The sequence below is a fragment of the Diabrotica undecimpunctata genome, chromosome 1, assembly GCF_040954645.1.
Source record: "Diabrotica undecimpunctata isolate CICGRU chromosome 1, icDiaUnde3, whole genome shotgun sequence".
Taxonomy (NCBI): domain Eukaryota; kingdom Metazoa; phylum Arthropoda; class Insecta; order Coleoptera; family Chrysomelidae; genus Diabrotica; species Diabrotica undecimpunctata.
Window position 1 is genome coordinate 180,860,389 of NC_092803.1, and position 12,149 is coordinate 180,872,537.

General features: G+C 37.4%; 1 protein-coding gene across 3 annotated transcripts in view; it reads right to left on the reverse strand.

Moving 5' to 3' along the window:
• Positions 1–12,149, reverse strand: part of LOC140432647 (uncharacterized) — a 34,203-nt gene that overhangs the window by 14,196 nt on the left and 7,858 nt on the right. For all 3 annotated transcript variants that reach the window (XM_072520680.1, XM_072520683.1, XM_072520681.1), the window contains exons 2-4: positions 3,320–3,621; positions 349–722; positions 5–287 (exon numbers count right to left, since the gene is read on the reverse strand). In XM_072520680.1, the coding sequence (XP_072376781.1) occupies positions 5–287; positions 349–722; positions 3,320–3,565 (903 nt within the window). In that variant the 5' untranslated portion in view covers positions 3,566–3,621. The remainder of the gene's footprint in view (positions 1–4; positions 288–348; positions 723–3,319; positions 3,622–12,149) is intronic.

Sequence of the window (12,149 nt, forward strand, 5' to 3'; positions counted from 1 at the left end):
TTACCGGAGACGGTGGAAAAACGGGTACGGGGGCATCAGTCATGGAAATTTCCACATGAGGAGTCAAAAAGTGCATAGGCGGAGTGGCATTATCCGTGGATCGGGCCCCCGTGGAATCTCCAGAGTCGCTATAGTTGGCTCCTCCTGTTACACTTACGGATAGACTACTAGTGAGTTGACTTAAAGAATTAAGCGTTCCGTCCATAGCAAAACCTTGTTGAGCAGCAGCTGCGATCAAAGAAGCTTGAGAACCTGCTGGGCCTGGATTATCCAGATCTATTCCGTGTCTAACAACAACAATTTTATTAAGTTGTCTTATAAGACTTTAGAAAGTTATCAGTTACTCACCTATTAAAGAAATGTATTCTTAGACTCTTCATAGATCCAGCTCTATAACTACACAACGGACAAGACTTGACAAGATCATGTTGACCAACATGCTCGTTTTGGAAATGAGCTCTCATGGCAATCTGTCTTTGGAAACCTCTATTACATATCGGGCAATGGAACGGCAAGGTTTTGGTGTGCGTGGTAAAGTGTTCAGCAAGATGGTCCTTTCTAAAGAACCTTTTTTGACATACTCGGCATTCGTAGGGTTTTACTCCGGTGTGGCGCATCTTGTGGCGACGCATATTTGCGCCATTGGAAAATCTCATTTTGCAGACATCGCATTCGAACATTTTGCGATGGACTCTGTCGGGCGACGGGTTGTTGTTTTCAACCTAGAAACAAAAAAGAAGAAAAATTAATCTAATTGTTATGTCAAAAAATAAATGAGTAGTTGATGGGCATTGCTAATCACTTCTTTGGACTTGAGTTGCTAGTGCAACTACTTTTTAGATCAGGAGTAAGAAGAATACAAATAATAATCATAACGTTCGTCAACCCTCGAACGAAGACGACACCGTAAGAATAACGATAGCACGATCATTTGTACGGTGTTTTGGACGATCACAATTATCATATGACCTTCTTCTTCTTATGGTGCCGTGCACCTATAGTGCGTTGGCGAATTATCTTAAGGTCAGACGTCTGTCTTTTGCGGCATGCAAAAGTTCGCCAGTGTTAGTTACGCCTGTCCAGTTCTTTATATTTCGCAGCCACGACATTTGTTTGCGACCTACTCCTCTCTTGCCCTCAATCTTTCCTTGGATAATTAGTTGAGGGATTGCGTATTTTTCCCCTCTCAGGATGTGGCCCAGGTATCCAATCTTTCGTGCCTTGATCAAGCTGAGCAATTCTCTCTCAGTATTAGCTCTTCTTAGGACTTCCTCGTTTCTCACCCTATCTGTCCATGGTATGCGGAACATTCTTCGCAAGGTCCACATTTCGAAGGCTTCCAACTAGTTAATGGAAGATATTTTCAACGTCCTTGTCTCCATGCCGTATAACAATATGGACCATACATAGCACTCATATGACCATCAGACCAATAATGAAATATGCCTCAGAAACAAGACCCGATACAGCGACAACGCAAAGGCTACTGGAAACGGCAGATATGAGAGTACTGGGAAGAATTACAGAAAATACGCTGAGAGATCGAAAGAGAAGTGAAGACATTAGAAGAAAATGTAACGTACGTACGAGGCATGTTTTTTAAGTAAGTACCGTTTTGCGATTCCACCGCCGCAGCGCTACGGTCGGCGTTCCGCGCATAAGCGCTGGTTATCTACATCTCTTGTCTACGCACTGACGCCATTACAGTCTGATTCTTCATTGTATACTTGTTTACTCCAGTGTTTAAGATGCCTCCAGCAATCGTGAGTCACGCTGATTGTGAAGTACGGGCTGTTATACGATTTCTTAGTGCTAAAGGCGTAAAACCGATCGATATTCATCGTGAGATCGTTGAAGTTTACGGACAAAACATTATGAGTGATGGAATGGTAAGGAAATGGGTGAGAGCATTTAAAGATGGCCGCACAAATGTGCATGATGAAGAACGGAGTGGGCGTCCTTCGGTCGTTAATGAAAATTTGGTGCAGAAAGTAGACGAAAAGGTGAGAGAAAACAGACGCTTTACAATTTCATCATTGTCCGACTGCTTTCCTCAGTATTCTCGTAGTGTTTTGTATAGCATTGTTACCGAGAACTTGAATTACCGGAAATTGTGTTCACGTTGGGTTCCAAAAATGTTGACGGATTTGCACAAAACCCAACGTTTAGGCAGTGCATTGACTTTCCTTGAGCGGTACCACAGTGAAGGTGAAGATTTTTTAGACCAAATTGTTACTGGTGACGAAACGTGGGTGGCCTACGTCACACCAGAATCGAAACAACAATCCATGGAATGGCGACATTCATCATCACCCAAAAGAGTGAAGTTTAAGCAAACAATTTCTGCCCGGAAAATCATGTGCACAGTTTTTTAGGACAGAAAAGGAGTATTGCTAGTGGAGTTTCTACCTCGTAATGAAACAATCAATGCAGCGTCTTATTTTGAGACATTGAAAAATCTGCGTCGTGCAATCCAGAACAAAAGACGTGGCAAGTTGAGTAAGGGTATCGTTTTGCTGCATGACAATGCCCGTCCACATGTGGCTAATCAGACCAAAGATCTCATCAAATCATTTAAATGGGAAACTCTAGATCATCCTCCATACAGCCCTGATCTGGCGCCCAGCGACTACCATTTGTTCCAGCACTTGAAGAAACACCTGAGCGGTCAGCATCTTCAAGACGATAACGAAGTCAAAACATTTGTGATGCAGTGGTTAACAAGTCAGGCGGCAAAATTTTATCAGGAGGGTATTCAAAAACTGGTGCCACGTTATGACAAGTGCCTCAGTATTCACGGAAATTATGTAGAAAAGTAGATTAAGGTACAGGCTTTCATGTAAAAATAAAATTATTGCCATATCTTTGCACGTCTTTTTTTAATTCCAAAACGGTACTAACTTAAAAAACACGCCTCGTATAAATAAATGGACACAAAATAGAAAAAAAAAGAATGGAATAACCACATACGCAGAATGGAGGAGACCCGTGTCGTCAAAATAGCAAGAGATAAGTCACCAATCGGCAGAAGAAGTATCGGACGACCGCGCAAAAGATGGGGTGACAATATAGAGACCTTCCATAGAGGTGTTAATCCGCCAATGAACAAGCAGAATTGCTTATAAAGAGAAGGAAGAAGACAATTATCATAAATTTGTTACTGTGAAGTGGCAATTCCTCTTAAATGACGATCAACTTCAAAAATTCAAAGATCTAATGATTAAAATTATTTTAAAACATGAAAAAAATTTCTAAATGTACAGAGAACTGGATAATTATTAATCAACAATGTTAATTGTTAATTTATTGATTGTCTTACCTCCATTTCGGTAGCTTCGTTGGTCGTGTGAACCTTAGTTACGTGAGCAGTTATTTGGGCTTGAGTACTAGCTTCAAAATCACATTTGGTACATTTTATAGTATCGACTGACACGAAGTTCATGTTTGAACCAGTTACCACTCGATCGGCTTCGTTTTGATCTACATCCTCGTCTTTGTGTGGCAGGCGGCTCGTCGCTACACCACTGCCTGAATCAGCTTCATTCTCAGCAGTAGTGTTAGCCATGATCACCGCCTGTAGTCGCTTTTAAATGTTACTGGAGCTGTTGATTCCATTAACTTCTGCAACAGATACATAATGGATATAAATTACTTCTAATAAACATATAGATAATTTTTAAGCATCATATGAGCATCATTTTAAAATTATGGAAATTATTAAAATCATTAAACAAAATTTTTAAAGAAAAAAATTAAGATTTTTTTAATTTTAAAGAACTTAGGTAAATGTGTGTTGATATTATTTAAAACAATATTAACAGTTCAGTCTTAAGCAGACAAGAAATTTCATTAACCCACATAATAATAAAGCTCTATAAGAAGTACTCACGTCTGTCGGCACGCGCGTTTTTTATTGAATTTTTGTTATGACGTGTTGTACAAGAGCAGGTTTGAAATAATTTACTTGTACGATAAGGACTGATAAACCAGTTGCTTGATTTATCAGTTATTGGATGTCTGTGATAGCTCAGTAGATATCAATTTGTGTTTCATGGTAACCTAACTGCGGAGTGTTGATTATTAGACACTGTTTGAAAAGGCTCCAGTCTGCGTTTTGTTTAATATCATATTATATTGGTCATATTTTTGAACATTTCACTGCAGTGGAAAATTGTATGTTGCACGGGGATTTGTAGTAGCCAGAAGATGTGATTGAATTGCAAATGAGGCATCCAACATCAAGTTTCAACACATTTTATGTACTTAGCGTTAAAGAGTCCAACTCTAGAGTATTCTAGAAGAGTGGTTTTGAAGGATGTTTATAATAAGAGATTTATAATAAGAATTTCAGACCTAAAGAACTACAGATGTTCGGATTTGATCCAAACTGGCAACAGCGCTTCCGCGTCCTACCCCTAACCACCCTTTGGTACAGACCAAAATTTGACGATACGAAAGATTGCACAGAATTCTCTCTCTTGTACGTTCAACTCTCCGAGAAGACACATCGCTCTTAAGTTTAACTGCCGCATAGTGAATCATCCGATCACGTCAACAATAACAACTGTAAGTGATAATATTTATTATACAAGCAAGCAACGAGCAAATAAATAGTAATTATTATATTATTTATCAACCAATTAAGGGTATACTATTGATAATTGAAATACATTTCTACTGAGCAAGAGTAGTTTAATTAAATCCACGTAACAAAAGAACCACCGCTTAATGGAAATATACCAAGTCGAAGGATAATCTGAAGTAAATATACCTTATAATTACTTGTACCAAGCCGAAGTATTTATTCGGCCCACTTGGACGGTGCAGAGGAACCCAGCCCGTTCCAACAGACCTATTAGTTTGCTCTCCCATACATACAAACTATTCATGAAGATAATAACAAAACGGCTTGTGAACAAACTGGATAGTTACCAACCTTGTGAACAGGCTGGGTTCCGCTCCAGATACGGAACAAATGATCATCTACAAGTTATAAAAACGCTAATAGACAAGTGTACAGAGTATAACAAGCCTATCTTTCTTATATTCGTAGATTATGAAAAAGCGTTTGATACTATAGATCATCATAAAATGCTTCGAGCATTGGCTGACTGCCGCATTGACTACCGATATATCGCATTGATTAAAAGTATTTACGAAACTGGTACAGCTTGTGTCCACCTTCATGAAGATACCAAGAAGTTTCGAATAGAACGTTTAATTAGATAGGGTGATACTATCTCCTCTAAATTGTTTACAGCTGTTCTTGAATATATGTTCAAGCAAATGGAACGAGAGGATAACATGGGAATTAATATAAAAGAGGAAGATCTGAACCACCTAAGATTTGCCGATGACATCGTTTTATATCTGATAGAGTTGATAAAGCTACAAAAATGCTGCACATGCTCTATAAAGTGTCAAAAACAATTGGTCTTAAAATTAACACTTCAAAGACAAAATTTATGACCAACCTTGTAGTCAGCGGTAAAATTCTGATTGAGAGCCATAGCATCGATCAAATAATAGCTTACAAATGTCTAGGGCATGAGATTCGCTTAGGCCGAGATAATCAGACAACTGAAATACAAAGAAGGATAGGTCTCACAATATGGGCTGCCTTTGGTAGATTAAATAACATTTTCAAGTCTGTTATCCCCGTTTGTTTAAAAAGAAAGGTTTTTAACCAGTGCGTTTTACCGGTTCTTAAATATGGTGCAGAAACACTGACTCTGACAAAAAGAACAATAGATAAAATAAGAGTTACACAACGCGCTATGGAAAGATCAATATTAGGTATTACCATCAGAGATAAAGTACCAAACCTAGAAATAAGAAGAAGAACAGGAGTCACAGATGCAATTGAAAAAATAGCCATGGCTAAATGGGCTTGGGCCGGACATGTTGCCAGATTAACGGATGATAGATGGACCAGAAAGATTCTGGAATGGCGACCAAGGCAAGAGGCATATCGAAGCAGAGGACGACCACCGACTAGATGGACGGATGATATCAAGCGTATCACCACAAACTGGATGCAAGAAGCACAAGATAGAAATAGGTGGAAAATTTTACGGGAGGCCTACGTTCAGCAGTGAAAAAATATAGGCTAATTGATTAGGATGATGAATAAGAATTTAGAATAAGAGATTAATAGGTTGTAAAGGACGTTTATAATAAGAAATTCTTCATCAGTACGACCGATAAGGGAGAAATTATATGATGGGAAAAGGGTATACCATCTTTGATGAGGATGTTCACACCGTGAGATATTTATCAGCTGAAACGACGGTTTGAGGAGATTAATGATGAAGACATACACTTTAGGAATATTTTTTCAGGTCGTGTTTGGTGAAAAATTAAAAATCAAAGTTCAAAGTTTTTAACCCGCCGTGTATACTGTGAGACACTCTGTATATTAAAAGCGTTGACCGATGTTTGACAGGATAGTTTAGCTGTGCTGTTTAAATAATTCAGTAGATAATTACATCTGTGTTTACCCAGATCGTTTGTTTCTTAGCAAATTGATTTTTAATCACCCTCATTGTATTTTAACAATATTTCTTGGGAATTAGCCGCACAAATACCGCGAAGAAGTCATAAACGTAGAGAATACGAATTAGAAATCTGCTACAATAACTTTCCGTGGTTCAAGTAGCCACTTGAATATGTTACGTTTAAAGAGTGAACTATACAGCTTGATTTGTGAAAAAAAAATATTTGTATCTTTAATACAGCAATTCTTGTGTATATTTATTTATTTTCTAATTATAGATTACGTGTCCAGCCTGTTATATCTGAGGCTAACAGCCTATAGGAGTTGATAATTTCTTCCCTCCAAAGTTTGATTTGATTTGTTTATAGCTGAGATACTTTGAACTATAGAAATGAAAATGTGCCATATCCGATCTGAGAGTATAGTCCAGTCGTCACAAACTAAACCCCTAAAAATCATAAGAACAAGCCCAATTTTGCCGAGAATATTAATTTTGGGATCCCAAAAAAGATGCAAAAAAGTGTACCACTTTTACCTCCGGACTTCCCCCTAAAACCTCTCTCGTAAGGGAGTAAAACGCAAAAAAATCGATTTACCAAGAATCTGTAAGCCATAGAAAAAAATGTTTCAAATAAAAAATAGCTGAGCATCAGTAGCTGAGATAATTTTTAATAAAAATGGTTATTAGCACTTTTTGTGTAGAATCAACCGTTCTCTCAGAAACAACGCTTGAAGCGACCGTCGATTTTAAATAAATCGGGCAGTTACGGGTGCGAAACCAATGTTTAATAAAATTTTTATCGGTTCGACGGTAAAAATTCGATATCTTTTGATCCAAGTGTCCTATCGACAAAAATCAAGATGTGATTTAAGGGTAAAGAGTGCAGATTTCGTATACAGTTTTTTTTTATTTTGCCGCAAATATACTTAGTTTTTATAAAAATGTTAAACAAATAAACGTGGCGCGATTTTTGCCATTTTTTACAATTCTCGTGAGATAAATAAAATAAAATTAATCACTTTCATTGACCAGTAGTAGTAAAACTTCCATTTTTAGAGATCAATTTTTAAAACCTATGGCATAAAATTTTATTTTGAGTTTTGGCAAAAAATAGGAGGCTTTTGAAATTTGAATAAAAAACGCAGAATTTAGTGTTTTACATTACAAACGATCACACGTCACGGGAAGTGCCTCCAAAAAGAAGGTTTTTGGGTATAGTTGTTTATAGAAGAAGTTTGGATGGTATCTACATCACCAAATACCAGAGGAAGAAACAGGTTTTGTAAAAAGAAAAGTTACTCGAGATCAAATATAGACCTGCGACAAATTATCAAACAGTCCATAGAATTTCATGTACTAATGATAATATGTCCTGTGGACTATCAAAATGCATTTGATTACTTAAGTTGGCCAAATCTTTAGGTTATCCTTATAAATATGGGCGCACCTACACACCTAATTACACTAATTAAAAATCTATATGAATCTAATGGTGCAATACTAAGGTTAGATCAGAAGCATTCAAGTCGTTTTAAAACAAAAACGGGAGTAAGACAAGAACGCGTCATGGCAACCAACCTTTTTAATCTATATGGTGAATTTGCTATGAGAGAGTCCCTAGAGGGGTGAACTGTTGGATTAACGGTGACTGGAAGAAAAATCTCTAACTTTGTGACACTACAATAATGACAAAAACAGAGCAAGAAATGCTGGATCTTTTACAAAGAGTACAATTCGAAATCAAGAAAGTCAGCCTAAGAATAGAAGCAAGAAAAATAGAGTAGTAGGCAGATTTGTATTGTACAAATAACAGCGAAAAAGAGGTTCCAAGGCTAACTGCTATGGCCAAAAACGCGATGAGCTTTAAATAAATATTATTTTAATAGAGATATGTAAAGATATATTTATCTCCCTCAAGCAACCAAAATGCGACTAATAAAAACATTAGTCTTCTCTATAGTCTTGTATGGTCTCTATTCTAAGAGCGCCAGAAGATTAGTCAGCTAACCTAGATTATTATCATCAACCTGTATACGTCCATTACTGGACATAGGTCTCCCTCAGCTCTTTCCATTTGTCTCTGTCTTGTGCGGTTTGCATCCAGTTGCTAACATGCTTCAGGTCGGCAGTGCATCTGGTTGGTGGGCGTCCTCTGCTTCGCAGTGCTTCTAGTCTTGGTCTCCAATCGACAATATGTTTTGTTCATCGGTTTTCTGGTAACCTGGCGATGTGTTCTGCCCAATTCCATTTTGGCGACGCGATTTTTTCGATAGCATCTGTTGTTTTTGTTCTACGACTTATTTCTGAATCACTGGAATCTTATTCACTACCTTTTTTGTGAGTGTTAATGTCCCCGCTCCATATATTAGTACCGGTAAAGCACATTGGTCAAAGAGGTACCGGTAACACACATTTTCCTTTTGAGACATATGGTAGGTCCGATTTAAATACATAGTTTAATTTACCAAACGCTGCCCAGGCTGGTCCTATGCGACGTGGGAGCTCACATGTTTGGTTATCTCTGCCCAACCGAATTTCATGTCCTAAGTACTTATACAATGCAGTCTGCACGATATTCCTTCCACCAACGGCGGAATCAGATTTAGCAGCAGATTATTCATTATTTGTGTCTTCTTCATATTAATCTTTAGTCCGACCTCCAAGGAAGCGTGATATTTTTCCAACATTATTATTGCATCATCCATACGAACGGCTATAAGGAAGATGTCTTTTGAAAATCTCAAATGACTGAGCTTCTCTCCATTTATGTTGATACCATGCTCGTTTAGATCTGCCTTTTTACGTATGCCTCTCTATAAGAACATAGTTCTCTACAAGAACTAAAAGCGCCGTGAATAGCTTTGGAGAGACAATGTCTCTTTGTCGCACTCCTCGCTGTATACATAATTTATTTGTTTCGTGTTCAGATAGTCTTATGTTAGCTGTGGCATTTTGGTAGATATATTTAATTATGTTAGTGTAGCGATGGTTTATTCGGTATTCTGTCAATGCTTTTAACATTTTCTGCTGGCTTGCCTAACTTACACGCCAGTAGAAAACGCTAATATCTTCTAAAGAGACACACCAGCGTTTTTTAGGTTGCCCAATGCTCATTTGCCCTATTGGCGATTTGTCTTAAGATAGTCTTACTATTTTGAATTGCGCCATTTCTGAATTGCAGTTAACATAATTCAAATGACAAATAATAACACTGATAACTATTCGTTATCATCATCCAACTTTAATTACAGTTATTAGCTGAATCGTTTTAAATCGAACTAATCTTATCATAGTAACTTTTTATTTCTTTTTTTTTTAATGATACAGTACTAAAAGAAACTGATATGGTTTTTGCTTATTTTCTCATTATCAAGAACTAACAGTTCCTTTTAACTTCAAGCCTTATAACGATTTTCGTCAGTTGATTTTATTTTTATATTAATATATTGAAACAATAACATTACTGGATAAAAATTGATAACAACTTTTGAATGATGAGTCAAGAGCCTATATTTCCCTTTTAAAAATTTAATGGTTTGCAACTCTTACTTGGGCGTTAAATTTAAGGATCAAATTCGAAATATGATAAACAGAGAGAAAATGGTGTAAATAAAAAGGGGGCAGGGAAATAGAGAATTCTGATATATCGCTTGCTTTGATTTCTCAGTTGGTAGTTGACGATTACTCCACGTGTCCATAAGGTCCATTGCTGCAGAAACTGAAGTGTCTTCAACTACAGTTCACAGAATTTTAAAAAACGACCATTACCATCCATTTAACCTGTGGTTGCTTCATGAATTGCAACCCACAGATTTGGATCGAAGAATAACCTTTATCGCCATAATCCAAATGATACAAGATACACATGCCTTTAGAACAGAATTTTGTGAGTGTTGATTGTTTCCATAATAATGGGATTGTAAATCGCCATAACTTCCATTATTGGTCAGTTAAAAATCCACACTGGTTAAGGATAACTCGTTTTTAATTTAGATGGGGAATTAATGCTTTTCTCTCTCTCTCCAATGGCGCTACAGCCCAAATCGGGCATTGGCCTCCTCCAAACTATGCCTCCAACCTTGTCGGTCCCGCGCCGATCTTCTCCAGGTTCTCACGTCTAGCAAATTTTGCGCGTCCGCTGCCACTACATCCTCCCATCTTTTCCGTGGCCTTCCTTTTGATCTTGCGCCAATCTTTTCAGGCCTTTCAAGTCTTTTCGGCAATCTTTCTGTCTCCATTCTTACTATATGACCAGCCCAGCGAAGTCTCTGAAGTTTAACGAATTCTGAGATCGGTGTCTCTTTGAACAGTTGGTAGAGTTCATGGTTGTACCTGGATCTCCATATTCCGTTTTCGTTAATAGGTCCAAATATCTTTCTTAGGACTTTTCTTCCGAAGACTTCCAGTTTTCTTTTTGTCTCTTCTGTCATCACCCATGTCTCGCATGCATAACATACTATTGGTCTGATAATAGTTTTGTAGACCCTGATTTTCGATCTCCAGTGTGTGTCTTTGGAGCGGAACACATGATTGAGTGAAAAATAAGGTTGGTTTCCCTTTACTATTCTTCTTTGGTTTTCTGGTTCTTCTGTTACATCCGTGTTTAATGCAAGTCCTAAATATGTGAGACTTTCTACCGTTTCAATATCGTCCTCTAATCCATCCTTGGAATTAATGCTTGGTGTGGGTTATTTATAATGGGCGTTTAATAGGTCCATATTTTTTTGAAGAATATTTAAATGGGCGTATTTAAAAAAGGAGATCGGGAGAAGAAGAGAAAAAATCGACATTAATAAACTAAAAGATCCCGACATTGTAAATGTATACAGACAGCAAATAGAAGATCAAATAAGGACAAAGAACTTAGAAGAAGAAGAAGAAGAGATTAATCAGCTATGGGCAAATATACGAGATATTGTGTTACAGAATCGGTTGAAATATTGGGCAAAACCAAGTCAGAAAAAAGAAATCATTGGTTTGATCATGAGTGCGAAATGGCCACAAATAGAAAGAACGCAGCATATCAAAAAACCATCAACGCAGGTGGTACACGGAGAAAAAAAGAAGAGTATAGACGTCTTAGAAGAGACGAAAAACGTATCCATCGACGTAAGAAGAGGGAATACGAACAGAACACTCTCAATGAGATACAAAGTTTATTCGATAAAAATGAAACGGAGAAATACTACAAATCCTTAAAGAATAGCCGTCGAGAATTTAAACCGCGATTAAAAATTTATAAAGACACTAACGGTGAAATTCTACATGATAAAAACTCAGTTCTTAACAGATGGGCACAACATTTCAGCGAACATCTAAATATAAACGATATTGAAGGAGGTAACAACATAGAAAATCAACAAAATCTACAACGTCAATAGCACAGTGAAGACCCAACAAGAGTAGAAGTGTAAATGCCATCCTAAAACTCAAAGACAATAAAGCCGCAGAAATCGATGAAATCTTTTCGGAAATGTATAAAAAAGGTGGTGATCAACTTTTTGCAGCAATCCATAAACTAATAGTACTTATATGGCAGAATGAATTGGTACCAGAAGAGTGGCTAAAGGGAATAATATGTCCGTTGCATAAAAAGGGCGCTCAACTGGAGTGTAAGAACGATAGAGGCATTATTTTATTAGCATATGCGTA